Source organism: Sphaerodactylus townsendi, linkage group LG05, assembly GCF_021028975.2.
Source record: "Sphaerodactylus townsendi isolate TG3544 linkage group LG05, MPM_Stown_v2.3, whole genome shotgun sequence".
NCBI lineage: Eukaryota > Metazoa > Chordata > Lepidosauria > Squamata > Sphaerodactylidae > Sphaerodactylus > Sphaerodactylus townsendi.
Genome location: NC_059429.1, coordinates 20,011,230 through 20,038,488, shown reverse-complemented (window position 1 = coordinate 20,038,488; position 27,259 = coordinate 20,011,230). Strand labels below are relative to the sequence as shown.

Below are 27,259 nucleotides of genomic sequence, written 5' to 3'. Positions count from 1 at the left end.
GCGTCAAAGTGCCCTTCATTAAAATCTCCTGTGAAACGAATCATTTTTACTCCCCGTACTTCATCCTTTAGTGAGCACCTAAACCACATAATGAAGTGGTGTGTCAAATTTCAACTTTGTAGGTTCGATGGTTTTTGAGTTCTTTTGATGAGTCAGTGAGTCAGTCAGTGGTATTTCGCGTTTATAGATATAGGTTTGTCAATTTAACACACTAACATTACAGTTATCCCTTCCACATTGCGATTTTCCCCATCATGGTTTTGATATATAGCGGGTCAGCATAAGAAATTAAATGGGAATGTTGGGAAGTTTTGTGTGAGCCACAGACGACACGTGAAGTGCAGCAGGCAACACAGAAAAAGTTTATTCTCCCGGGATTGGCTTTCCAGGCTGGCTTCTGTAGATATCTGTGGCTGTGTGTCAGACTTGCCTTTTTCTGTCATATATTTATGCTTCTGTTTCATACACACACCTGGGAACTCTTTTAGGTCTCTGAAATGAAAGAAATATCTCTGTATTTGCATGGTTAGAGCATGGAGGGAGGGGGAAAAAGCAGAATTTACATCTCCAGGGAGTTTAACCTTATTTTTAAAATTAATCTTAGGTAAACAGATTGTTGTTTAGGACTTTTTTGCTCCACTAAGAAACATAAGAACCTAAGAACAAGCCAGCTGGATCAGACCAGAGTCCATCTAGTCCAGCTCTCTGCTACTCGCAGTGGCCCACCAGGTGCCCTTGGGAGCTCACATGCAGGATGTGAAAGCAATGGCCTTCTGCGGCTGTTGCTCCCGAGCACCTGGACTGTTAAGGCATTTGCAATCTCAGATCAGATTGTCATGCCCTTATATAAAGCCGTGGTGCGACCGCACTTGGAGTACTGTGTTCAGTTCTGGTCGCCACATCTCAAAAAGGATGTTGAGGAGATAGAAAAAGTGCAGAGAAGGGCACTGCTGATAAAGTCATTAAATACCAGTCCAAATTGGAACATGAACATTCCTAAGGGTTTAATTCTGCTGGTTCCTTCTGCCCCAGTGCAACACCATCACCCAATGGATTATAATTTCTGTGTTAGTACATCTTTTTCCCTCCAATTTTACAGTCTTGACAGCCAGCATCCAACCATCAACGATGAACTCCCAAACAGGATCATTTCTGGCCGAGTGGTGGTGAAACCAAATGTGAAGGCGTTTGCCGAAACATCGGTCCTCTTTGACAACGGCAGCAAGGAGGACAATATTGATTGTGTTATCTTTGCCACGGGATACAATTTCTCATTTCCTTTCCTGGACGACTGCGTCAAAGTTGTGAATAACGAGGTCTCCCTGTATAAATATATGTTTCCACCACTCTTGGAGAAGCCGACCCTGGCTATCATTGGCCTTGTCCAGCCTCTGGGGGCAATTATGCCAATTGCAGAAATGCAGGCCCGCTGGGTTACACGCGTGTTTAAAGGTAAATACATCTGGGGGGTGTTAAAAAAACCCAAACAAAAATTGAGCACCTGTAACTTTAAGCAACCAATTCCCTCAGTAGCCATAGCTAGGCAACTACAGTATTCCTGGCTTGAATCTATCACTGTAACAACGGAGTTACGAATTAAAATAAAGAAGCTCAAAGAAGCTCAAGCCGATACAGAATAAAAGTAGAGATTTTATTCGGCCAACTGTGGGCAAAGACAAGAAGTCAGGGGAGCCACACTTAAAATGGCGATGTGTTCTTACTTTTATAGTATTAATGACAAGCTACCTTAAAATGGCAGCAAAGAATACGCCCCAAAATGCCAACATCATCAATCAATCATACAAAAGGTGGAGATTTTCCCTATTCCCACCGCCCTTTGGGGTTGTCCAGAATCCCCATTGGAAGATGTCAGCATTACACTTTTTGACGTTATGTGAACCAAGAACCCTTGTTTTCTCTTATCATTAATGTTTCTAGTTGTCCTATTTCTCAGACAAAGAGCCTAAGCTTTCCCATAGGCCTTTCTATTGTCTCAGAAAAGAGAGCAACTTTTTAAGGTGTTTTTTGGGTACAGCAGGATCTCAAAAACAGTTTAGTTTGCACATTTTGCATAATTATGAACAAAGGGGCATTTTTGGAGTTATTGTGCTAAGCTAGCAATAGAAAAGAATAGGTTTAAGGCCTGCATGTTTTCTTTGGTCAAGTCAGCTGCATTATGGTTGCCATCTCTCCATTAAAGGAAAATAATGGAGGGAAAGAGGAAATAATCTTTTTGTTAAATCCAAAACCCTTTTATCTGTCTCTTTCTGACTTTCTTCCACTTGCTCTGACTTTCTACTACTTGCTCTGACTTTCTACTACTTTTGCGCCTACAGTACTAAGAAATTTCACAATAATTTAAGGCCATTGAGTGAGATAATCCCCTTCTGAATGCTTGAGTTATAGGTTTGGGGGGTGGGATCAGTATTTTATTAGAAATGTTTTCTTCCCCAGAGGAAATATATGACACTGGACATTGTACTGTATTATTGTTTTAATGATGTTTTATTGTAAACCTCCCTGAGCCCACTGGGGAAGAGCAGCCTAAAAATCAAATCAAACTTTGGAATGGGATGTCATCAGTGTGTTGATGTTACTCCTGTGTATCATATGGGCAGCCCATTTCGGAGTGTGTGTGAAGGTTAACAGGTATATTTATGTATATATAATCCTGTAAGGCAGCAGAATAATGAGTAGAATGTAGCTTGTGTGCCACTTTATATAAGAACAGTCATCTTGGTAAAGACCAGCCTTTTTACCTCAGAAATCACAAACAAAAGAACATCCATCCATCCATCCATCCATCCATCCATCCATCCATCCATCCATCCATCCATCCATCCATCCATCCATCCATCCATCCATCCATCCATCCATCCATCCATCCATCCATCCATCCATCCATCCATCCATCCATCCATCCATCCATCCATCCATCCATCCATCCATCCATCCATCCATCCATCCATCCATCCATCCAATTATATGTTGATACATTTACAGTTCATCGTTTGGTTACAGTTTGGTTACCAAAAACCAGTATAGTTTACAGTATTAAACTTTCAGTTACATAGCTTTAGTTAACATAAAAATGAACAACATCTTTCCTCAGTCAGAGAGCTACAGCCTCCAACTGTCACCTTTAGAATGTTCGCTAAGCTCTCCCAGAATTCCATGCCTGCTGCATGCAAGGCTGTCAAATCCAACAGTGTGTGGGTATGTGTGTGTGGAAAGGCCACAGGCAGTGGTGTGGGTTTGTGCTGGCATTAAGTGGCATTAAGTGGTACCAGAGGTGGGATCCAGCAGGTTCTCACAGGTTCCCGAGAGTAGGTTACTAATTATTTGTGTGTGCCGAGAGGGGGTTACTAACTGGTGATTTTGCCACTTGATTTTTGTCTTAGTTACGCCTCTCCTGCGCTCCTCAGCAGTAGTGTGCAGAACTTGAAGCAGTCTAGCAGGAGGTGCACCGGTGTGCGTGACAGCCTGCGCCTGTGTGCATTCGTTTCCAGCCCAAGGACTGGCACAGCAGCTGCGTCCTTGCCACAGCCCCGCCTAGCAATGCCCCGCCCCCGGAATGCCCGCCCACGCCCCGTTGTGCCCCGCCCAGCCCCATTGGCGCTATGCCACTGTTTGAAACCCACCACCATGGGAACCTGTTACTAAAATTTTTGGATCCCACCACTGAGTGGTACTTATGCTGGCCGGGAAGGCAAACAGGGAGGCCCAACCCTCTTGTGGCTGCTGCTTCCACAGCTACACTGGCTTAATGTGGAGGCTGATGCAGCTGAGGGCGTTCTGGGGGCTTTTCTGGAGGCTGAACATGCTAGTCAACTTCCACTGGGCTTTGACCCCGGGAACGCCAGCGGGATGGTTGATGGACTTACACCATCCCTTTGAGTAGCGTAACTCCGTTGAACTGCCTTTCAGACAGCTCTGTTTTTTCAGCTTTTCACTGTCTCCTCACACCACCTGGAATGGCATGGCAGCAGCACCCTCCCTGGCCACTCCAGAGTCTAGATTGGGCTGTAAATATATTTGTTAGGCTGGCCCAGGCTAACCTGATTTTATCAGGTAGAGGAAGCTAAGCAGAGTCAACTCTGGCTAGTCCTTGGATGAGAGACCATGGGAAGTCCAGGGTTGCTGCACAGAGGCAGGCAACATCACCTCTGAGTGCGTCTTGTCTTGAAAACCTCTTCGGTGTTGCCATGAATTCGCTGCGGCTTGACAGAACTTTCCACCATGTAGTTCGAAAGAAGAGGGACCTGATCTCATTGTGACCTGCTGACTTCTGTTTCCAGGACTGTGTGAGCTGCCTTCAGCAAATGAAATGTTGCAGGACATTCGCTACAAGGAGGAAGAATTGGCCAGACGGTAGGACTCTTTTGCCCCAAATGAATGGCATATTGAGTTGGGTGGGGATGCATCAGGGCTGCTTAGCCGTCAACCTGTCCATATCCCTGCTTTGTTTCTTATTCCCCTTGGTTGACCTGGCACTCAGAATAAGCAATAATAGCTTGTTTTTTAAAAAGCAATATGCAACATTTGAGAATAAAGCTGGCATTGCTGGGAATGCTCTCAAAGCATATTACATGTAAAACAATATTTGTTGAAAATATTTATATCCCACTTTTCCATGGTGCCCATGGTGGCTTTCAAAATATAAACATACGCAATTTAAACCATGAATTAAAATACATTGCTGAAACTGCAACATTGGCATTATTAGCTGCCAGAGACATTCATTATACCTTATTTTACATAAAGATGTTAGTAGATTGTATATTCTTAAGAACATAAGAACATGAGAAAGAGCCTGCTGGATCAGACCAGAGTCCATCTAGTCCAGCACTCTGCTACTCACAGTGGCCCACCAGATACCTTTGGGAGCTCACATGCAGGATGTGAAAGCAATGGCCTTCTGCTGCTGCTGCTCCCGAGCACCTGGTCCACCACAGAACAAAGTATGCTGCTGCATCTTCTTTATTGTAGAATGCTTTGCCTGCATCCCAGTGGCTACCTAACCCTGCTCCCCTTATCTGTTTGAACTGTAAAAACACAATGAAGTATGTTTTCATTGTCCAGTCTCAGTTTACATTCTGTAGAAGGGAATTATAGATGTCCCAGTTGCTGTGAGGCTAGAAGAAGAAATCATCACGTGGGAAGCATGTGATGATGTGATAGTAGCAGAAAAAGGGGACTCTTCGCAGAACATACCGTAGATTTCAGTCCAGATAGATCCCTGTGTGGAAGATGTCGGGCAGCATTTTACAAAGTTGTTTGTGACTTTATTGTATCCTCCAGTTCACTCTGAGCATGCATCAGTCACAATACCTATGTTTCTGTTTTATGCAAGGTATGTGAGAAGTCAACGGCACACAATCCAAGTGGATTATATTGAATATATGGATGAACTAGCTGCTCAGATACCTGTGAATTTCAGTATATGGTGGCTTTTCCTCACGGATCCTAAGCTGGCCAGGGCGGTTTTCTTTGGGCCGTGCACACCATATCAGTACCGTCTGCAAGGACCAGGAAAATGGGACAGAGCCAGAAAAACTATCCTGACCCAACGTGAACGGATCCTGAAACCCTTTAGGACCAGGGAAATATGTGACTCCACCAGCCAATCCAAGCAGCCATTTCTCTTTAAGGCCGTGCTGGCAGTTGCTCTATTTACTGCATTCCTGGGATGGTTTGAAGCATTCTCTGCCTTTGTTATATAGGAATATTCTGAGGACAATTGTACTGCTTGGGATCTTGTTTTTCTTGGGGTTTTATTTATTTCCTGGCCAGGGGGTGGGGGGGAGGGAGAGGTTCCCTCCTCTCTTTTAAGGTGCTAATTGCATATTTTTTTTAAAAAAACACTGCAACGTGTATATAGGTACCTATGAAGAAAATAAAACATTTGGGTGCTGTGTGGTTTCTGGGCTTTATGGCAGTGTTCTAGCAGCATTCTCTCCTGACGTTTCGCCTGCATCTGCCACAGATGCAGGCGAAACGTCAGGAGAGAATGCTGCTAGAACATGGCCATACAGCCCGGAAACCACACGGCACCCAAGTGATTCCGGCCGTGAAAGCCTTCGACAAAATAAAACATGATATTTACGTTTGACTTTTAAGCCTGAAAACCTGGTGCATATCTATATGGAACACTGATTCCAGTCAGTCAATAAACATCTGCTAAGTATTCTCAAAGGATACTGCAGCTTGTTTCCCATCTGTGAACGATATCCTGTTTGTTTTGCTATTTCTTTCAGTGTCCAGATTTCGGACTGCAGTGCTTTCAATGACAGATTTGCTAATTATGCACATAGGCTGGGCTCCTTCCTGACGATTGGGAATAGGTGAAAAGCAGTGTCCCTGATCGTGCGGATAAATCTAATGCAAAGTATACTTTTGTATTGGACGGGGTCCAGTATGCAGCCATTGTTGTGTTAGGTCTCAGACCTTAAAGCCAATAAACAGACTCTGATGTGCTGATCAGTAGTGTTTATTGAGAAGGCATCGAAGCACCACACTGGTAAAACCAGTTCTGATGAAGCTGGCATTCACAATTCCCTTTATCCTCTGAGCGAGCCCCCCCACCCCTTCCCATTTTCTGAAGAATTTGTGAAAAACAGCCTTTGGAGCAAAGGCGCCCCAAGGTCGCCAGCAAATAGCAAGAGACAGCCACCTTGCTTCCTACCCCGTGAGATAACTAAAGCAACATTGTTCCCATGGGACAAGAGGGCAGGGGAAGCCCAATTGTCTACAAGCACATGGAGCCATAAAGCAAAGGAAAGAATGCGTAGATGGCAGGGGTTACATATAGCAGGCTGGTTACATATATCTTAATAGCAGCAGCAAATTGTTATTTTAAGCAGGTACATGGTTCCGGGAATTCATCTCAATCAACTACATAACATCTCGCTGACATAGATAGCATCCCCCTGAGAGTTGAGTGGATAAACTCAGGTTTGCCATAGATGAAATCTCAGGTTTGATCCCTGACTGGAGAGGGTCCCCCGTATGCCTCCAGTGCTTGATACATGGATCAATAATCTCGCTAAACCTGGATGCTTTACCAGGATGCTTTAGATTTTGCCCAGCGTTCCTCAACTTGTTCCCGAACATGCACAAGATCACGAGGATGATTTCTACTACTAAAAGGATTAGTCATGCTATCATCTAGTGATCTTCCCTGCACCCAGTTGCAGAGTGAGTTCAGACAGCATCAGAGAAGCAAGCTGTTCTCCAAGCTTTTCGGTGATCCAGGGCTCCTGGTGTTTTTTGGTCCAGTGCTACAGACAGAATAGGAACAGGTGTAGCTTTCCTCCTTTCCGCAGCAATGTTAAGCAGTGAAGATGACGAAGAAGAGTTTGGATTTTTACCCCACTGTGATGGACAACACAGTAAAAGAAAGCTTAAAGTGCAGGTTTGTCTGAAGACAGGGTGTTTGAATGTCAAAATGGGTAAATAAACTTGAGCAGCAATCCGTTTGGATACTCTAACCTGTGCTTTGTTTGGTATAGCAACAGGATGACTCAGGGACAGAGGCCCTTTCCCCACTCACCTTTGCCCGAGGGTTGCTGCAGGCAATTCCCAGCGCGCGCAATTCCTGGCGCGTGCCCCGGCTTCCCCACGACCCCATTTGAAAAGGCGCCAGAAATTCCACGCGTCGAGGGGGCGCGAGAGAAGCAGCGTCGGGGCGGCTGCGTTCTCGCCGCCCCTGAAGTGGGGAGGGCAGCTGAACCCAGCGCTACTTTAGGAGAGTAGCATGGGGCTTAAGGAAAGTGGGGAAAGGGCCAGAGGATGTTATCTCTCTGACAGAAATAGTTTTAGTGTGATTTTGGATTTTGATTCCTGAGCGAACATCGATTGCCTTAAAATACTAAAATAAAATATTAAAATATTTTTGCCCTGAGGGTGTATGTCAGCGTGAGCTGAGGAAGCAAATAATACCCACACAAGGAGAACTGGTTATTTTATTTAGGGACCAAAGCGGAGGTGGAAGAGCAGAGATTTACCACAGGAGGCCATAAATATAAACAGGGATAGGAATCGATCTTCTGAAGTAGAAGAATTGTTCCTGAACCAGTTAGTGTGGGATTATACACATGAAGTGGATCCTGTCTGGTGTATTTAGGTTTTGCTTTCAGGTTTACCTGAGGAGTGAGATCAGAGGCGTAGCAAGGGAAAACTGTGCCTGGTGCATGCATGTGAGCACCCCCTTTTCGCCCCCATCCTGGAACAGCCACCCCAGAACACCCTGGAATGCCCCCTCCATGGCCTGGCCATGCCTCCACTGCGGCTCCGCCCGGGGCATCTCGCTCCCCTGCCCTGTTGGCGCTATACCACTGAGATTTATGTGGCGTAGTGGCTAAGAGCAGGTGCATTCTGATCTGGAGGAACCAGGTTTGATTCCCAGCTCTGCCACTTGAGTTGTGGAGGCTTATCTGGGGGATTCAGATTAGCCTGTGCACTCCCACACATGCCAGCTTGGGCTAGTCACAGCTTTTCGGAGCTCTCTCAGCCCCACCCACCTCACAGGGTGTTTGTTGTGAGGGGAGAAGGGCAAGGAGATTGTAAGCCCCTTTGAGTCTCCTACAGGAGAGAAAGGGGGGATATAAATCCAAACTCTTCCTCCCCCTCCTCCTCCTGCTCCTCCTTCTTCTTGTTGAACTGGGTAGCTATCAAAGGCTGTGTATGAGTGTACTGTGAAAGATACCATTCTATTAGGACCCAAGGTCTGATCTGATAGTTCTTGTTTATTATATGGTTGTTCACCGCCCTGAACCCTCCGGGGGAGGACGGGCTATAAGACCAATAATCAATCAATCAATCAATCAATCAATCAATCAATCAATCAATCAATCAGTCAGTCAGTCAGTCAGTCAGTCAGTCAGTCAGTCAGTCAGTCAGTCAGTCTCCATTAGCCAGTAACATCAGTAGCATCAAACTGGAGTGGACCATCCGAAGTAAATACCTCTAGAACATCTAAGCAATTGAAACTTAATAAACTTAATTAAGATCTGTGCCAGTGTCTGAAAACTGAAATCCCAGCTGAAGTTGTATATATTTATCTCCTGCCTACTTCCTGTTCATGTGTTTTCTCCTATCCTATCTCGTCTGTTTAATAAATTTAATAAATTCTGTTCGTTGAACCTGCCTCATTCTAAATTGGTGCCTTAATTAAGGGGATTTGCCACAGGTTTAATAAAAAGCTTCTTTCACCTTTGAAGTCGGCCCGCGGGGGTCGCAAGGAAGAGGCGAGACGCGGTGATATCATCCGGTGGAGAGACCCAGCAGCAGGAAGCGCGGTCCTTGGATCCGGCAACTCTGCTGTGTGCTAGCCCCTGGCACCTTTTATTAGGGTTTACAATAGGCGTGACCGGGAGGCGGGAGAATATCATATGATACATGACATCATGGGGTTGCCTACGTGCGGGAGGAAACGCTCGCGTCTGGGTCTAATCCATACCTGGAGGCAGGAGTCCCTTTGTCCCTTTGTCTGGGACATCTGGTGACCGTGAGTCAGGTAGTTCATGACCTGTGACTCACGGGGGTCTGGGGGATGGGGGAGCGTGTGCCCCCAGAAGGACACAGATGGCACAGGCATTCCATGCGCTCTTTCTGAGGTTCTGCTGGGTTCGCGGGGCTCACCCCTACAACCTTCTGTGGAGTTATAGGGCTGAGCAATAGAGTTTAAATCAACTCACACTATCATCAAAAGGCAGGAAATCTGACCAGCCTAGTCAGTGTTTAGCCTGCCTCAGAAAGTTAGGAAGGTGAAGGGGCCCATTGCACCCACCTTCTCACAATACTAGAACCAGGGGGCATACATTGAAAATGCTGGGGGGAAGAATAAGGACTAATAAAAAGAAACATTTTTCCATGCAACATGTGATTGATGTTTTGAATATGCTGCCACAGGAGGTGGTGATGGCCACTAACCTGGATAGCTTTAAAAAGGGCTTGGACAGACTTATGGAGGAGAAGTCGATCTATGGCTACCAATCTTGATCCTCCTTGATCTCAGATTGCAAATGCCTTAGCAGACCAGGTGCTCGGGAGCAGCAGCAGCAGCAGAAGGCCATTGCTTTCACCTCCTGCATGTGAGGTCCCAAGGGCACCTGGTGGGCCACTGCGAGTAGCAGAGTGCTGGATTAGATGGACTGTGGTCTGACCCAACTGGCTTGTTCTTAGTTCTTATGTTCTTACCTTCCTCTCCTGTAAGGCAACTCAAGCTGGCTTACAAATATATTTCCCTTTCTCTTCCCACAACAGACAACTTGTGAGTAGGTGAGGCTGAGAGAGTTCTGAGAGGACTATGGTTTGCCCAAGGGCATCCAGTAGGCTTCATGAGTTGGAGTGGGGAAACACATCCAGTTCACCAGATTAAAGTCTGTCGTTCATGTGGTGGAGTGGGGAATCAAACCCAGATCTCAAATTAGAGTCCACGTCTTCTTAACCACTACACCATGCTCTGCAGTGCTATACAGGTTTTTTTTATAGACACATTGGAGTTTCCTAGAAAAAAATGGCAATTTTAAAGAGTGGGTCCCAAGGCAAGATCTCCACTGGCAGAAGGGATTTCCATCTATGGAGCGAAATTTCTTTGCCTCCTCACTCTTGCTGCAGTTCCCAAATGCCCCCTAAAATGCTGCTAGGGAACATGAGATCCCCCAAGAGCAGCATGGGAGGGTAACTAGAGTTCTGCCATCAAAGCAAGAACTTAGAAAAAAAATTGCCCCCTTCCATCTGTGAAAATGTTGCACTACATCCAACCCACAATGACTTCCTTTAAAAAATATATATTGTATTATTTGAATTTTACAGTTTATAGTAATTTCCTTCTTCATACATTTTCAAACGATACTTTCCCCCCTTTTCTCCCTCCCCCATTACTTCTTCTTCATAGTTTTGTCACACAAACAGCAGTAAGTTCATTCTCTGTAGCCTCTTCTCCCATATTTCTTCTTCAACTCGAGCTTCTTTCATCCAGTCCATATCTTCAAAATTTCATTCTGTTTATCTTGCCACGTCTTATTTTTTTGGTTAATATATCGAAAATATCAAGTGTCACTTGTTCCCAGATATATTCTAACCATTTCTGAAGTGTCCATTGTTTCTTTTCTTTCCAGCCCAAGGCTACTGTTGCATGGGCTGCTTTAACCAACCCACAATTACTTCCTAATTGTCTTGATAACTACATCATCTCCACCAAAGCTGAACCTTCAGAAGGGGGTATCAGCGAGTCGAAAATTAGGCTGAGGCACACAGAAGGAAGGACTGCTGGGTAATAACACTCTTTACGGCTTTCCACACACTTGTCTTTCTCGTCTCCCCATGGACAACCAGGCAGCCATTCAGTCTTCTACACACCATGCAGGTTACAAGTAAAGCTTGCAGCGGCAACAATCATACATGAATGTTTGGTCAGGTGTAACCATGGAAGCTGTGGTCACCAACAGAGGCAGCTGGGGCTGCCAACCTTGAAGTGGGGCCTGGACATCTCTCAGAATGACAGAATGACATCTCTCCAGATGACAGAGATAAATTTCCTTGAGGGAAAAATGGCTGCTTTGGAGTGAGGTTTCTGCAGCATTACAATCTGCTGAGGACTCCCCCCTCCCCAAATTCTGTCCCCCACATACTCCAATTCCAAATCTCCAGGAATTTCCAAACCTGGAGGTGGCAACCCTACTTACTTTTACTTTGGGATGGTTTGTCTTGACCTTGGACATGTCTAGGGGATCTTTAGGAAGCACTTGGATAACTCATCCTCAATGTCTACTTCACAAGGCTTACTTGAAGATAAAACAGAGGCGGGGCAAATCATATACCCTGCCCTGAGTTCTTTAGCTTCAAGCAGTGCACTAAAGAAATGTTTACATAAGAACATAAGAACATAAGAACAAGCCAGCTGGATCAGACCAAAGTCCATCTAGTCCAGCTCTCTGCTACTCACAGTGGCCCACCAGGTGCCTTTGGGAGCTCACATGTAGGATGTGAACGCAATGGCCTTCTGCGGCTGTTGCTCCCGATCACCTGGTCTGCCAAGGCATTTGCAATCTCAGATCAAAGAGGATCAAGATTGGTAGCCATAAAATCAACTTCTCCTCCCATAAATCTGTCCAAGCTCCTTTTAAAGCTATCCAGGTTAGTGGCCATCACCACCTCCTGTGGCAGCATATTCCAAACACCAATCACACGTTGCATGAAGAAGTGTTTCCTTTTATTAGTCCTAATTCTTCCCCCCAGCATTTTCAATGAATGTCCCCTGGTTCTAGTATTGTGAGAAAGAGAGAAAAATGTCTCTCTGTCAACATTTTCTACCCCATGCATAATTTTGTAGACTTCAATCATATCCCCCCTCAGCCGCCTCCTCTCCAAACTAAAGAGTCCCAAACGCTGCAGCCTCTCCTCATAGGGAAGGTGCTCCAGTCCAGTTTAAAATAATATAGAACTATAGCAAAGTAACGGTAGCTTGAAAGGATCCCTTTACCTTTTTACTTCATTTATACCCCATCTCACTCCCCAATGAGGACCCAAAACAGCTTATTTTGGGATGTACTAAAACTAAGGACAGCGATTGCCCACTGACAATACAGGAGTGCCCATAGAGTATGCATGATTGCCCATGGGGAATAATGGAAAGCATGATTGCCCTTAGGGAATAAGGCCAACAGACAACACAGAAAAAGTGGAGAAACTCAGAAATGCATAAAATATGTGCATAACATTGTATAGCAACATATTTTATCTTTTAATACCATAAGTATGCACAATTTCTTGTTTAATGTTAAAAGAAAAAAACAAATTCAGAGGTTGGTACAAAGGCCAAATTTTTTAATGCAGTATTCTAGATTGCAGGGGCCACATGCCCCTGATCACAGCACTGTGGAAGGGACAACTGTATTTACTATTAGCCTATAGGTAACCATGCAATTTTTATGGGCAATCTTGTATTGTCAATGGGCAATTGCTGTCCTTAGTTTTAGCAGTCCTCTCCTCTTCACCATTCTATCCTCACAACAACCTGGTGAGGTAGATTAGTACGAGAGAGCGTAAAGGGTGTTCAATAACTCAGCAAACTTCCATGGCAGAAGAGAGATTCTCCCAGATCTTAGTCCGATATTTCAACCGCTACACAACAAAGTTTTTTTTAAAAAGCATACCAAATAAAAGGGCAGCTGTTTATGAACAAAAGTCACAAGGTCCTTAACCCACCCGCCCATCTAACGCGTTGCAGGAGTTTTGCTTCTCTGCCCGGAAAGCGATTTATTCCGGACAAGTAGCGACGTTCCTCCCAGTCCTTCCCCCCTTCCTCGCATAAGAACCGGAAGTGAAGTAGAAACGGAGAACCTTTTATAAACACATCTCTTAGGGGTGCGTTTGAGGCGGCGAGAGTGGAGGTGCGCATGCGCTTTGTTGTTCGCCTGGGAGGAGAGGACGGAGGCAGCCCCAGAGGTAAAAGCTGGGGTGGGTGAGTGGCTGATAGGGGAAGGGAAGCGACTGGGCGGGTTGTATTTTCTTTCCCCCTTTTTGTCTGAGGCAGGGGCTGGTGTATTCCATAATCTAGGGGGAAAACCCTCTGCACATGCTCGGAGGCAGCGCAGCCTTCGTTGTTGCCACGGTATTATTTATTATTGCACCTAGATTGCATTGCAACCTGGTGCTGCAGAGGGTGAACACTGAGAAAGTATGCTCGGTCTTAATAACGGCACTATTCCTCCTCTATACACGACAATGCAGGAAAGGAAACCAGGAGGAAAATTAGTATTTGCTCTTTGCATATGCACAGGAGCATTTCTCCCCAGTTGTTGGACATGGGGCAGTAGTCTGAACTTCTCCCTTCCTCAAGGTCGTAACTGCTCCATTTCTGTTATGGCCTCAGTGGGATTTGTTATGTCTTGTTTTAGCTGGTCAGCAGAGGTGGTCTCTTTTACTGTTATGTAAACCCATTTGCCAGGCAGCTGCCAAACAAGTGAGCTGTCACTCTTAACTAATAAATAACAATATCCTCAATCTGCTTGGGGTGGTGTTCCGTGAAACAAACTTGTGCACCCCCAAGAACATATTTGGGCATTTGCCCTCTGTACATGCTCTGAAGCATACTCTGGGTCCAAAGATGATTGGGCGGTGCCAGGGTAAACTAACCTAACCCCAACAGTTGGACAGGGGAGACTCAAGGGCATCTCGGGAAAGTGTGCAATAAAAGGCTGCCCTGGTGAGTCCCAGCCTTACAAATGAAATGGCCCAAAGTCACCCAGTTGTGACTTTGCAAAACAAGATTCGAATCTTGGTCTCCCAGATCCTGATCCAACACTGTAACCTCTACACCACGCCAGGTCTCACCAATTGCTATGCTATAACGGGTATGGTAAATGTACAGCGTGGTGTAGTGCTTAAAAGCAGGTGGATTCTAATCTGGAGAACCGGATTTGATTCCCCACGCCTCCCCCTAAGAGGCAGAGGCTTATCTGGTGAACCAGATGTGTTTCTGCACTCCTATATTCCTGCTGGGTGACTTTGAGCATCACACTTCTCTCCAAACTCTCTCAGCCCCACCTGCCTCACAAGGTGTCTGTTGTGGGGAGAGGGAGAGAAAGGAGCTTGTAAGCCACCTTGAGTCTCTTTACATAAATCCAAACTCTTCTTCTTCTGCATTAATGCATTCAGTGTTTTCAATGCTATAAAAGTTTGTATCGTTATCCTAAAATATAATCAATAGAAAACATGTATTTATTTATCCTACCTTTCTATCCAATGTAGCGTCCTCAAGGTAGCAAACAGAACAACAGAACCCTCTTTATGTCTTGGCCCCAAGCAGTCTCTGGTTGACTTGACCGGAGAGGCAGGTCGGGGACGACTGTGGGCTTATGAAGATCTTCCATTTTTCAAATCTCCCTCGTAAACAAAAGAGGGAAATTCACACAAACCTTGGGGTCAAAAAGTGGAGAAAACTTTATACACGGTACCTCTCTCCCTAACCCCTCTTTAAGAGTCTATTCTGCATCGAATGAACACTTCATAGTGAATAAAATTGCTTGTTTCTGCTGGCTGGAGAATCGTTCTCAGCCAAAAAGGGGAGATACTTTTGGGTTTACTTTGCCCTGAAATTGCTGCTCCCTAGCCATCTAGGCCATACTGTAGTGAGCATCTTTTCCCTCCAGATCAAGGGTTGATCCAGTATTGCTGGGAGCCAGGAGGTTTTTGTGTATGGTGTTGTTTTCCATCCTCTTTTACAGCCCTGTGTTTCACAAGACCTGAAACGCAACTCAGGGATTGCCACCTTCCATTTGCCTTGCCCATGCAGGATTCTGCTCAAGGTCTAGGCTTAGCTCTGGTAAGAAGTAAACGAAGGCTCCAGAACAGCTGCTGTTTTCGCTCTGAGTTTCCTTGGTATAGGGTTTCCTAGCCTAGCCTCCCGAGCATTCTGGGATCTTGGTGGAGGACCAAAATGGACCAAGATGATTCGCTGACAGACGCCTCCAGCTGCTTCCTTTGTGGCAAGCGCAAATATAATTTGAATAGTTTTATGCGGTTTTTCTACATTCTGATAAGAGCAGTGAGAGATATGAAGGTCAAGGGTGAAATTTTTTAATTAAACAATCGGGGGGGGGGGGGAAGTCCTGAGGAGAACTTTTTTTGTTCTTTTTTCCCCCCAATAACATAATAGCAGAATAACATAATAACATAACAGCACAATAACAGATTATAGCATCTTAAACATAATAATATAACATAGTAATATAACATCATAGACAACCACCTGTCCCAGCCTATCCCCACTAACTCACCTACTAGCATCATGCTGGCAAGGGATGATGGGAACTGTAGTCCATAACATACGGAGGACCGTGAGTTTGACACCTGTGCCCTATGGAATCCCCAGTAGATCACCTAAGGGCAACTAACTACTAAAGGCTTCAAAAATCAAACCACCTACTCTAAGCCTACAAACTAACCACTACTTAAGCTAGGAAAAAACTACACAATTTTCAAAAGGGATAGACAACAGAGTTAAACTACAAAAGCTACAAACCACAAACTACAAAGGAGAATAGACTACAAAGGGGATTAACTATAGGAACTACAAAACTACAGACCGCTATTCCCCCAACTTTTGTCGCCATAGAATCTCCTTCCTATGGGAATAAACCATGAATGGGGCTGTAAGATAAAGTCCAGCAGTGTTTCTCCCTGTGATCTGTAAAATCCATGTGAATTTTTTGGTTCCCCCCTTCGTACCCGAGAATAAGTCTGATTTTTTTTCCTTTTCTTTTGACTTAAAAAAAGGAATTGTGTATATTTATGGTATTAAGAGATAAGATACGTTGATATACAATACTGTACATATATTTTATGCATTGCTGAGTTTCTAAATTTTTTCTGTGTTGTCTGCTGGTGTCTGTGTTCGGCAGCCCCACTGAGTATTAATTCCAGGGTCGCCCCCCTTCTGGGTGTGTCCATGATGTCTACTTTTTTTTCCTGTTTGACTTGACTGGAGCATGCATTTACCCAGTCAACGTGACGGTAGTTAAAGTCTCCCATCATTACTACTTACTCACCTTTGGGTGCTTCCCTGATTTCGTTCTCCATCTCTAGAATACCCTGAGCCTTTTTGTCAGGAAGTCTATAGAATGTATCCAGTACTAAATTACCTTTGGGGCCTGATATTGTCACTTGTAAAGATTCTGTGGATAAGTCTGCCCTTTTTATGGTTTCTGGTTTATTAAACGCCATGTCCTCCTTGATGTATATAGCAACACCCCCTCCAGCGTGGTGTAGTGGTTAAATGCAGGTGGATTCTAATCTGGAGAACCAGGTTTGATTCCCCACTCCTCCACCTGAGTGACAGAGGCTTATCTGGTGAACCAGATGTGTTTCTGCACTCCTACATTCCTGCTGGGTGACGTTGGGCTAGTCACAGTTCTTTGGAACTCTCTCAGCCCCACCTACCTCACAAGGTGTCTGTTGTTGGGAGAAGGAGGAAAAGGAGCTTGTAAGCCATCTTGAGTCTCCTTACAGGAGAGAAAGGTGGGATATCTTCCTCCTCCTCCTCCTTGTCATATTTATAGAGTTTGTATCCAGGGATGACCATATCCCGTTGGTTCTCTCCTTCCACCATCTTTCTATAATGCTCACTCTTGTTTTTCCCTTGAAACCAAGCACATTAACTCCCCCATTTTCACTTGGAGGCTTCTGGCGATAGCATAGAAACACCTCACGCTGTCTCTTTTTTCATTTGGCTGGCATGTGCTGTTGGGCTTCCTTGAGTGGCTATTTTGCTTTAATTTTTCATTCCCTTTCACAAGGAGTCTGCCCAAACTGGTTGCTTCTCCAACCCCTGTCGGCTTTCCCCTCAGGTCCAGTTTAAAAGTTGCTCTGCCACCTTTATATGTTATTCACTAGCAGTCTGCTTCCATTCTGGTTCAAGTGGAGCCTCCCTGTTTTGTCCCAAAATATTAGAAGAAGAAGAGTTTGGATTTATACCCTACCTTTGCCTCCTGTAAGGAGACTCAAGGGGGCTTACAAGCTCCTTTCCCTTCCTCTCCCCACAACAGACACCTTTTGAGGTAGCTGGGACTGAGAGAGTTCTGAGAGAACGGTGACTGGCCCAAGGACACCCAGCAGGAATGTAGGAGTGGGGAAACACATCTGGTTCACCAGATAAGCCTCTGCCACTCAGGTGGAGGAGTGGGGAATCAAACCCGGTTCTCCAGATTAGAATCCACCTGCTGTTAACCACTACACCACCCAGTTCCTAACAAATCTAAGCCCTCATGCCTACACCACCATCTCATCCACGCCTTGAGATTCTCTAGCTGTGCCAGTCTAGCTGGTTCTGCACGTGGAACGGGTAGCGTCTCGAAAGAAAGCTGCCTTGGAGGTGCCGGCTTTTAATCTCTCGCCTAGCAACCTAAATTTGGCTTCTAGGATGTGAAGGCTACACTTCCCCACATGATTGGTGCCAATATGCACTATGAACACAGCACTATCCACCGAACAATCTTAATGACAGGTTATGTCTGCAACCTTCTCACTAGGCAGGCAAGCCACCATGGGACCCGTGCACCTGCCACAAACCCAGCTGTCTGCATTTCTCAGAACAGAATCTCCCTGTCAGGGGCATATCCTTGGTTTAAGAGGATATCTGTTCATCCACCAAGGAAGAGCTCTTTCTGAGGTACCACATCCCTTTACCTCAGAGCAAATGACCTCCTTCACCAAGGGTTCCATCATCTGTTACTGGCAGAGAACCGTCAGACTGGGATGTTACTGTTGCATCCCCGGAGCCCTTATCTACCATTCTCTGTGCTTGTCTCAGCTCCTTTAGCTGAGGCTCATTCCGCACATGCAGAATAATGCACTTTCAAACTGCTTTCAGTGCTCTTTGAAGCTGTGCGGAATAGCAAAATCCACTTTCAAACAGTTGTGAAAGTGGTTTGAAAACGCATTATGTTGCGTGTGCGGAAGGGTCTCAAGGAAGTGTATTTGTTCCTCACACCAAGCACACCCCCATGACTTTTATCGAGCAAGGCAGTCATACATGTGGCACTCTGGTCAGCACATATGCAGCTCCTGACCCCTCTAGGCTTTCTGCCTTCATCACTGATATTTTAATGTATGTTAGTGTGTTTGCCCTGGGGTTAAAAAGGTTAAGTGCCCTGCACTGTATGCCCTGTGCTTCTCCTGTAATTGACCTGGTGCCATGGCCTTCTCAGCTGCTATATTCACACCGATTCTTAATTCTCTAGGCTGCTTCTCTTTATGGACTCTTTTTTGCTTCGACTTTTCGCAGCTTTTTGAAGTTCTCTCAGCCCCACCCACCTCACAGGGTGTTTGTTGTAAGGGGGGAAGGGCAAGGAGATTGTAAGCCCCTTTGAGTCTCCTACAGGAGACAAAGGGGGGATATAAATCCAAACTCGTCCTCCTCGTCCTCCTCCTCCTCCCTCCCTCCTCCTCCTCCTCCTCCTCCTCCTCCTCCTCCTCCTCCTCCTCCTCCTCCTCCTCCTCCTCCTTCTCCTCCTCCTCCTCCTCCTCCTCCTTCTCCTCCTTCTCCTTCTTCTCCTTCTTCTTCTTCTTCTTCTTCTTCTTCTTCTTCTTCTTCTTCTTCTTCTTCTTCTTCTTCTTCTTCTTCTTCTTCTTCTTCTTCTTCTTCTTCTTCTTCTTCAGTGTGGCTCTCTGCTCACAGACAATATCCCGGGCTTGGGGATTCCACAGTTTTGGGGCCACGACTGAGAAATATTCTTGTGTATGAGCATGCTTATCTCCAAATCATCCACTTCTTGTTTGCCATAAAATCTCTGTTGTCTGTCTCAACTTTTAGTTTTTCTTACTTCTTGGATAGCAAAAAGGTAGGATATCACAGAGTGCAGCAGTTTGCAGCTGTCTGTCCAGTACTGGATATTTTTCACAGTGTTGCTAGTAAAGAAGATTAAAAAAATGTGTACTTCTATATTCTGGAAATATGTCAAAGCATACCATATTTATATTATAAATTATACATTAGGGCATCCCTGCTCTTAAAGCAGTAAGGTGAAGTTTGGCTTTGGTAAGAAAGTAAGTATTGCATATATATTTTAATTCCTACCCCTAACCCCCCCCCCCCCCGTTGCTCCTCATGGCTTCAAAACGACCAGAAATTTGACATCTCTAGTTATAGTTAAATGTGTGTTACAACCAACGAAGCCTATCATCATCATCATCATCATCATCATCATCATCATCATCATCATCATCATCATCATCATCATCATCATTAGTATCAGTATCAGTATTATTAGTATTATTAGTGGTATTGGTATTGGTATTGTTAATTATACTTGTATACCGCCCTCCCCTGGAGGGCTCAGGGCGGTGAACAACAAGATATACAAATAGAGTACAAATAAAATCAATAAATACCAGAATTAATTAAATAAATAATTATGGCTCTATACACATTAAAAACCAAACCCCATTAAAATGCAGCGTCCAAGTACAACAGATGGCGACCTACTATCAAATCCCCTAAGGGGGGGAGGGGCGGCAGGATCCATTGATGTTATAGAAAGGGGGGGTATCAGTGGCCGGCTCTTTTAGGATTTTGACATTGCGTGGAAAGCGGTTGAAAATCTTGTGCTACTGGGAGTCTACCTAAAAAAGAAGGGGTTTTATTTGTTTGTTTTCAACATCACTCTGGGTCTTGTGTCCCTATCCAGCTGAGACTTGCTGCGGTATTACCATGGGGAACACCGCCAGTGAGCGGATGTCCGGGGAGCGCCACGGTTCCAAGTCTCACCGCTCTGATAGCGCCAGCGGTGCCCACCACACCAAGGACCATTCGCACAAGATCATGGTGGGCAGCACTGACGATCCAAACGTCTTCACCACCCACGACTCTAAGGTACGGGTTGGATTGACTCAACATTCATTCAAGGCGGATCCTTCCGTTGCAGTCAGATTCTGCTAACTATCTTACTGCGTGCTTAGTCAGGGAAGTTCTGCCTTTCAGATAAGTACTAGAGTTGTTGTGAGTTCATGGACTTTATTGGAAACTTTCAGGTCCAAGAACCCCAGTCCAAACAATACCGAAATACCGTTTGGTGAAGTTCTGGTGGAAGGTCCAATTCTAAGTGCACCCAGTTTTCCTCCATTGGGGTGCTCATAGAATTGGATCCACTGAATAACAGTGATTTTTCTTTTAGATTTCCTTTACCCTTAACTCTGTGTGTCTTCAGAAATAGGTTGAGTTAGAAGTGAAGGCAAATATTCTCTCATAGCTATGAAACACAAGGAGGGATTCGCTGTTCCTTGTTCAACTGAAAAGGATTCTGTCCTGAGCAAAGCTCTGATCACCTGTGCACCTGATATCAGTAACAAGGAAGGATTTCTCTAGCCTGTATCTCATGGGGAGGTCTGGAGAAGACACCAGTCTTGTCTTCCTGCTGCAGCTTCCCGGTGAGAAGGAATTTGTGTCATGGCAGCCGGATCTGGATGACTCCACCAAGCCATCCCAACAGGCTCGGCCCACTGTCATCCGCTGGACCGAAGGAGGCAAGGAAGTATTCATCTCGGGGTCCTTCAACAATTGGAGCACTAAGATCCCTCTCATTAAAAGGTAAAGGAGGGTGCCGGGTGCCTTTTGTGCAGATTATGTGAGTGTCAAGGGAGGAATCAGTCCTTTAGCCACCATGCCCAGTTGGTTTTCATCAGACTAGGATCTGGGAGAGCCGGTTCAGACGCTCCTCGGAAACTCACTGGATGACTGTGGGCCAGTCACTCGTTCACCCGCCCTACCTCATCGGGCAGTTGCTGTGAAGATAAAATGGAGAATGATGTCTTAAGCCCATGGTGGCGAACCTTTGGCACTCCAGATGTTATGGACTACAACTCCCATCAGCCCCTGCCAGCATGGCCAATTGACCATGCTGGCAGGGTCTGATGGGAATTGTAGTCCATGGAAGTGTAAGAACCACCTAATCATGTTTGGATCCCCAGTGAGGAGAAAAGCAAGTTGTAACAAGTAAATGAAATAAATTTTCCATGCATATTTTGATGGCCTGCCAAGTTCTTTCTGCTTTTATGAAAGGGTTCATGAGACTCTCAAGGACTCTCAACCCCATCTGTATAAGTCGATGTTCGTCCTTCCGATTTGCAGAGTTTCATTTTCCCCCTTCGCAGTTTGTGTCCTGATTAGGCTATGAAGATACTCTCTTTGCTTGCTCAGATTTACTTGCTACATGGTGCCACTGATAGCCTTGCGCATTGGACACCATCTCTCCGTAGGCTTTGTGTGTTGCATTGACCATTTTTTCTCTGCTTTTTAGCCACAATGACTTCATTGCCATCCTGGACCTGCCGGAAGGAGAGCACCAATACAAGTTCTTTGTGGATGGTCAGTGGATTCACGACCCCACCGAGGTAACACCTTTTCATCTGCGTGCTTGTGTTTGTCTTGAGTCATCGAGAGAGCTTTCAAGTCTGATCCCATATAGATAGTCTTAGGGAACATGACTATTTTTTCACTGCCTTCTGTGCCTGTTTGTGGGGTGCGTGTCCTGGAATTGGGGTGGGGGTGGGGGCTGAGCTTGTAGCTGAGGCCGGTAGCCTTCCATCTGTCTTTTTTTTCAGCCAGTGGTCACGAGTCAGATGGGGACCATTAACAACTTGATTCACGTCAAGAAGTCAGACTTCGAGGTGTTTGATGCTTTAAAGGTGGACTCACAGGAAAGCTCAGAGTCTTCTTGTCGAGGTGATTCCTTTGAGCCCTTGGTCTGAATATCCCAAATGCTGGTCTTTTGTTTCGATTTTCTTTCTCATACCATCTTCTTAATTTTTTAAAAAATAGATCTTTCTGGTTCCCCTCCTGGGATTTATAGTCAAGAAATGTATGTCTATCGGCCTGAAGAGCGTTTCAAATCCCCGCCCATTCTCCCTCCCCATCTCCTCCAAGTCATCCTCAACAAAGATACCAACATTTCGGTGAGTACTGTCCCCTTGCAGCCACATAACGAAAGCTTGCAGTGGGCGGGTGAGTGAGCCCCATACATTTCCATTGTGGAAGATACAGCTTGACTCCAAAACATATGGTTCCACTAGAGCTTGTGAGTCTGATACAGAGTCCGCCCTTGTGATTCAGGAACTATTGAAGCAGTACAACATACTTGTTCATTCTATGCTGAGATTTGGACTAATTTTTAAACCTCTATTCTTGCACTGAGAACCGACTCTTCTGTTGCAACTGATGTCCTTTTTATTAAATAGCCCATAGGTGTCAAACTCACGGCCCTCCAGATGCTATGGACTACAATTCCCATCATCCCCTGCCAGCATCATGCTGGCAAGGGATGATGGGAACTGTAGTCCATAACATCTGGAGGGCCACGAGTTTGACACCTGTGAAATAGCCCTTCCACAAATCTGTGTGAGAGGGTAACTAGTTTCCTACAGGGCGCTATAGACCTTCATGATGTTAGGAATAAGTGTTAATTTTAGATATGGTAATTTCTATTTTGTTTTTTATTACTTTTTAATGTTAATCAACTGTGTCTCCTTTTAATTGTTACAATGGATTATATTTTTGATGCCAATAAAGGCCTGTGTATGTGCGTGCGTGCGTGCGTGCGTGCATGCGTATGTATGTATGTATGTATGTATGTATGTATGTATGATTCTATATAGTTCAGGGTGTTTGGTGTAAGAGCTAGAGTCTTCCCCGCACTTCATCTGAAGTGATTATCCATTTGTGACTCAAAATTAAGGCATAGGTAGGCAGCTGGTGAGAGCCCAAACAGGCTGCATTTGTATTTCCATGACTCCGCCTCTTTTGAACAATTTTTCCTTATGTTTCAGTGCGATCCAGCCCTTTTGCCTGAGCCAAATCATGTCATGCTGAACCATCTCTACGCACTCTCCATTAAGGTAAGGTTAGGCAGCCTGCCATAGCTCCTTGTCGGGAAGTAACTGTAGTAATATAGTTTAATATGGCCAAAGCCCAAGAAAACAAAAACAAAAAAAACTACACACATCCATGACAGCAGAGTACAACAATTATTAAATAATTAGCTAATTAAATAAATGATTAACGTTCAGTTCGTTCCCTGAATAAGTAGGAGCTTGGGTTTATTATAAGCTAATGCACAAAAGTTTGTCTGGTAACTTTGTCCTGTAACTGTTTTGATCCAACTCACTAGATGTTGCCCTGTCTTTTATCCCATCCCCACAACTTCTCCGCCCCAGTTCGCTAGTTCTATTTTGTGTTGTCTGCAAAGAATGGAAAGACTTAAGTCTGAAACTGGGGGAACACCAGTTCAGGACAGCAGGCACCATAAACTATACTGCCATGGTATTCTGATGGTCTGGCCTCCCTTTCTCAGTCCCTTTCCCTATCCACCATCTGGAGCTTTGCATCCTGGAAAGGTTGTAACAATCCCATTTTCTTCTAGCCTCTTTCAAGGAGGACAGTCTCTTTCCACCTGAATAGCAGAGTACAATTTGTATAGTGTCTTAGCTTGTGGTTAGCTGTTGGAGTGTTGGACTAAGATCCGGGAGACCCAGATTCGAATTCCCACTCTGCCATGGAAGCTAGCTGGGTGATCTTGGGCCAGTTACACACTCTCAGCCTAACCCTACCTAACAGGATTGTTGTGACGATAAAATGAAGAAGAGGAGATTGATGTTAACCACTTTGTGACTACACCGGGGGAAAGGGCAGGGTATAAATGAAGCAAATAAATAGCTTGGAAATGATTTGAAGTGACAGTGAGGGAGCAGGTGATAAAATGGGTATAACAGTGAGAAAGCTGGAGCTCACTTACTCAGCTCTCTCCCTCTGGAGTGCAAGTTGAAATGTCCCCTTACAGTGCGCACTGAAAAAGAGAGATCTTTGAGTGGGGATCACTATAGTGAATTGGCTCTTCCTCTTCAAAGGAGCAAAACCAGCAACACTCCAGTGAGTGACTGAGGAAGCAGAATCCCAAGTTTGCCACAAAGGGAAGAAATGAGGTGGACCAAGAAGGTCAGGCGCTCTTCCAATTGTGGGTCAACTTTGGGGGTAAAGACTTTTCAGGAATAGTGATACAGTTAAGAAAGAGTTAATATTGGAAGGTGAGGCCATCTGCCTCCTGAGGAGTCTGGGAAGAAGCTGCTGTGTGGTTGTCAAGATGGCTGCTAGGCCTCTTATAGTTAAGGCCTCTAAGCCCAACTTAAATTTATTCAGATAAAACCTATTCTGTTCCTTAACAAACAGCTGGGATCAGTTCTTTATGGAATCTGGAGGAATCTTCTCATTATATTCTCATTATAACGGGATGTTTCTGGGTGGGAGGGTGGGAGAAGCAGGTGGCCTTTTCCATAAATTGCCTTTTCATACAAGATTATCTTCCTCTTCAGACTATCCACTACATACCTTCTGTTAGCAGTAACCTGCCCTCTGTTATTTCCATGGTATTAAGCTTTCAAGCATCAACATTCTCTTTGTCAGAGAGTGTTGACTCTCAAGCTTACATCCTGGAGATCTTGTTGGTCTTTTAGGTGCCACTGGACCCAAATTTTCTCTTCTAGCATGACAGCTACCCACCTGGAATGGTCCTCTGTAACATACATGCTAACATCTCTTTGTCTCCTCCCTATAGGATGGCGTAATGGTGCTCAGTGCCACCCATCGCTACAAGAAGAAATACGTTACCACCCTCCTATACAAGCCCATCTAAACTTCCGGTCTGTCTTCATCATTTGTATGAAGAAGGTGGAGGTAGTTTAGAGACTGCTGTTTTGTGTGCGAGCACGCAAGCGTTAAGACTGGCGCTTGGATTCCCGGTGGAGTTGAAAGCTCTGTCAGATGCCAACCTTGTCTTGCTCATGTGTGACTGATGAACTTCCCTTCCCTGGTGACTGTTTGTCCCATATAACTTGTGCCATTTAATTGCACAAGGTTGGTACCATCCAGGTGTTGGACACATCATCCGATGCACCCTGAAAATGTGGCTTCCTTGTGAGGACCGTGAGGGAGAAAGAAGCCCTTGAACCTCTCTTCCTTGGTGGCCTGTCCTAGATGCCCTCTTGCAGTTCTCGCCCCGTGGAGCTCTTTATGGGAGCAGAAGTGTCAAGGCAGAGAAGGGCATTTGTTTATTTCACCTGACCTCACCTGGATATACTCCAGCTTCCTGTTTCTCATCACCACATGACGGTTAACTGTTATTACTTTAAGAAGTGCTGTTTTATAGATAATGATTTAAAAAAAACCCCTCAAGGGCCCTACCTTGAGGTTAAGGGTATTTTAATACTTAACAAATATATATGCAGTGGGATTCAGCAGGTTCGCACCACTTCGGCAGAACTGGTTGTTAAAATGGTGCTTGTAAACAATCAGTTGTTAAATTATTTGAATCCCACCACTGTATATATGGTATACAGAATCCACACATCATAAGCAAACTGATGCAAAACACAAATGCTTACAATTCATCGAGTGTGTTCAGTGGCTTTCCACAAAGGCTCATCGCTTTTCATCACAGAAATTTTAGGATTACCATCTGCTGCCTGTATGTAGCAAACCGTATATTTGTCTAGGAAAGATGGATTCGTTCCTGTGAACTTGGCGCTCTTTGGTTGGCAATAGGTTCCTGTGTCAGTGGTTTCTTCTAGCCCTCTGCACTCAATCACAAACCTTTTAAAAAAACCTCCAGCATATTTACTGTAGGTAGGTAAAGGGGAAAAGGGAAAAAAACACCTTTTAAAATCATTTTTGCATCTGAATGTTTCTATCAGTAAGTTAAAAGAAATATGGGAATGTCACAGTTCACCAGCCTGCCTGCATTTCTTGATAATGTATGTGATAGGGCACAACACATGCTATCCTGGGCTTAATTAATGCTGTGATGTGGTTTGTGCCGAACCATCCTTGCTTTTCAATGGTGTTGACCTGCCGCGTTTTTAACTACACCTTTTAACCTGTGTTATCTGTCTGATGCTTTGTAAGAAGCACCCAACTCAAAGAGTAACATGGACTAGAATGTTCTTTGATTGGAGGTAAGAGGGCCACGCCAGATCCTGCCTCTCGTAGCTGGGAAGAACAAAACTCAGCATTGTCGCTGGTCAGGACACTGTGGTTGCTAAACGTGGTGATTCTGCGTGGTAACATGTGCTGGCGTTTGGTTTGATCTGGCTTTTTAGTGCACACATGCCAAGATGGCCGAATGCCACGGCAATCATTTGAACGTACATGTTTGGACTTCCACTTTTGTGAGTCTTCGATCTGTATCATAACGGCGTGTTGCGCTTTGTGTGTGTCGTTTAAATCTAATTCTGTTCCATATCATCGTTTTTCTTTGCCATCAAGTTGCAGTTGACTTATGGTGACCCCATAGGGCCGTGGTGACGAACCTTTGGCACTCCAGATGTTATGGACTACAATTCCCATCAGCCCCTGCCAGCATGGTCAATTGGCCATGCTGGCAGGGAACTGATAAGTATGATCCGCATCTGGAATTATAAGAGTCGCCACCAGCCATAGGGGTTTCAAGACAAGAGGTTTTCAGAAGTGGTTTTCCATTATCTACCTCTGCATAGCAACCCTAATATTCCCTAGTGGTCTCCCGTCTAAATACTAACCACAGCTGCTCCTACATAGCTTCCAAGATCTGACAAAATCAAGCTACCTTGGGTAATCTATTTTCACCCTACGTGGAAAGGTGTATATAGAAAGGGGGGAGGGCAGGATATAATAAGTTTTCAAAATGGTTACCATAGTAGTGAATTTATCGTAATAGATTACATCTGTATGTGT

At 45.0% G+C, this 27,259-nt stretch overlaps 2 protein-coding genes across 5 annotated transcripts in view; both read left to right on the top strand.

Moving 5' to 3' along the window:
* LOC125433057 (flavin-containing monooxygenase 5-like) overlaps window positions 1-5,897 on the top strand; it is a 31,405-nt gene extending 25,508 nt beyond the window's left edge. Inside the window, exons 6-8 of one of the 2 annotated variants that reach the window (XM_048497370.1) lie at window positions 1,100-1,452; window positions 4,299-4,371; window positions 5,354-5,897. In XM_048497370.1, coding sequence (XP_048353327.1) covers window positions 1,100-1,452; window positions 4,299-4,371; window positions 5,354-5,723 — 796 coding nt within the window. In that variant the 3' untranslated portion in view covers window positions 5,724-5,897. Of the gene's footprint in view, window positions 1-1,099; window positions 1,457-4,298; window positions 4,372-5,284 lie in introns of both variants that reach the window. The other variant, XM_048497371.1, reaches the window with a different exon arrangement.
* A 7,469-nt stretch (window positions 5,898-13,366) lies between these two features.
* PRKAB2 (protein kinase AMP-activated non-catalytic subunit beta 2) lies at window positions 13,367-26,784 on the top strand. 3 transcript variants are annotated; one of them, XM_048499083.1, is made up of 8 exons: window positions 13,367-13,452; window positions 20,193-20,377; window positions 20,925-21,091; window positions 21,801-21,894; window positions 22,105-22,225; window positions 22,322-22,455; window positions 23,326-23,394; window positions 25,107-26,784. In XM_048499083.1, the coding sequence occupies exons 1-8, from the start codon at window positions 13,404-13,406 to the stop codon at window positions 25,182-25,184; spliced, it is 897 nt and encodes a 298-aa protein (XP_048355040.1). In that variant the 5' UTR covers window positions 13,367-13,403; the 3' UTR covers window positions 25,185-26,784. The 3 variants fall into 3 exon arrangements, with proteins under 3 accessions (XP_048355040.1, XP_048355041.1, XP_048355042.1); XM_048499084.1 differs by having other exon boundaries at window positions 13,426-13,464; XM_048499085.1 differs by having other exon boundaries at window positions 13,436-13,468.
* Window positions 26,785-27,259: the final 475 nt, after the last annotated feature.

What these genes read in the sequence shown, in the direction of transcription:
- PRKAB2 (XM_048499083.1), top strand. Translation starts at nt 13,404, where the DNA reads ATGCGCTTTGTTGTTCGCCTGGGAGGAGAGGACGGAGGCAGCCCCAGA. An exon ending in TCACCACCCACGACTCTAAG is followed by an intron (nt 20,378 to 20,924) that starts GTACGGGTTGGA and finishes TTCCTGCTGCAG; the next exon opens with CTTCCCGGTGAGAAGGAATT. An exon ending in GGATTCACGACCCCACCGAG is followed by an intron (nt 21,895 to 22,104) that starts GTAACACCTTTT and finishes CTTTTTTTTCAG; the next exon opens with CCAGTGGTCACGAGTCAGAT.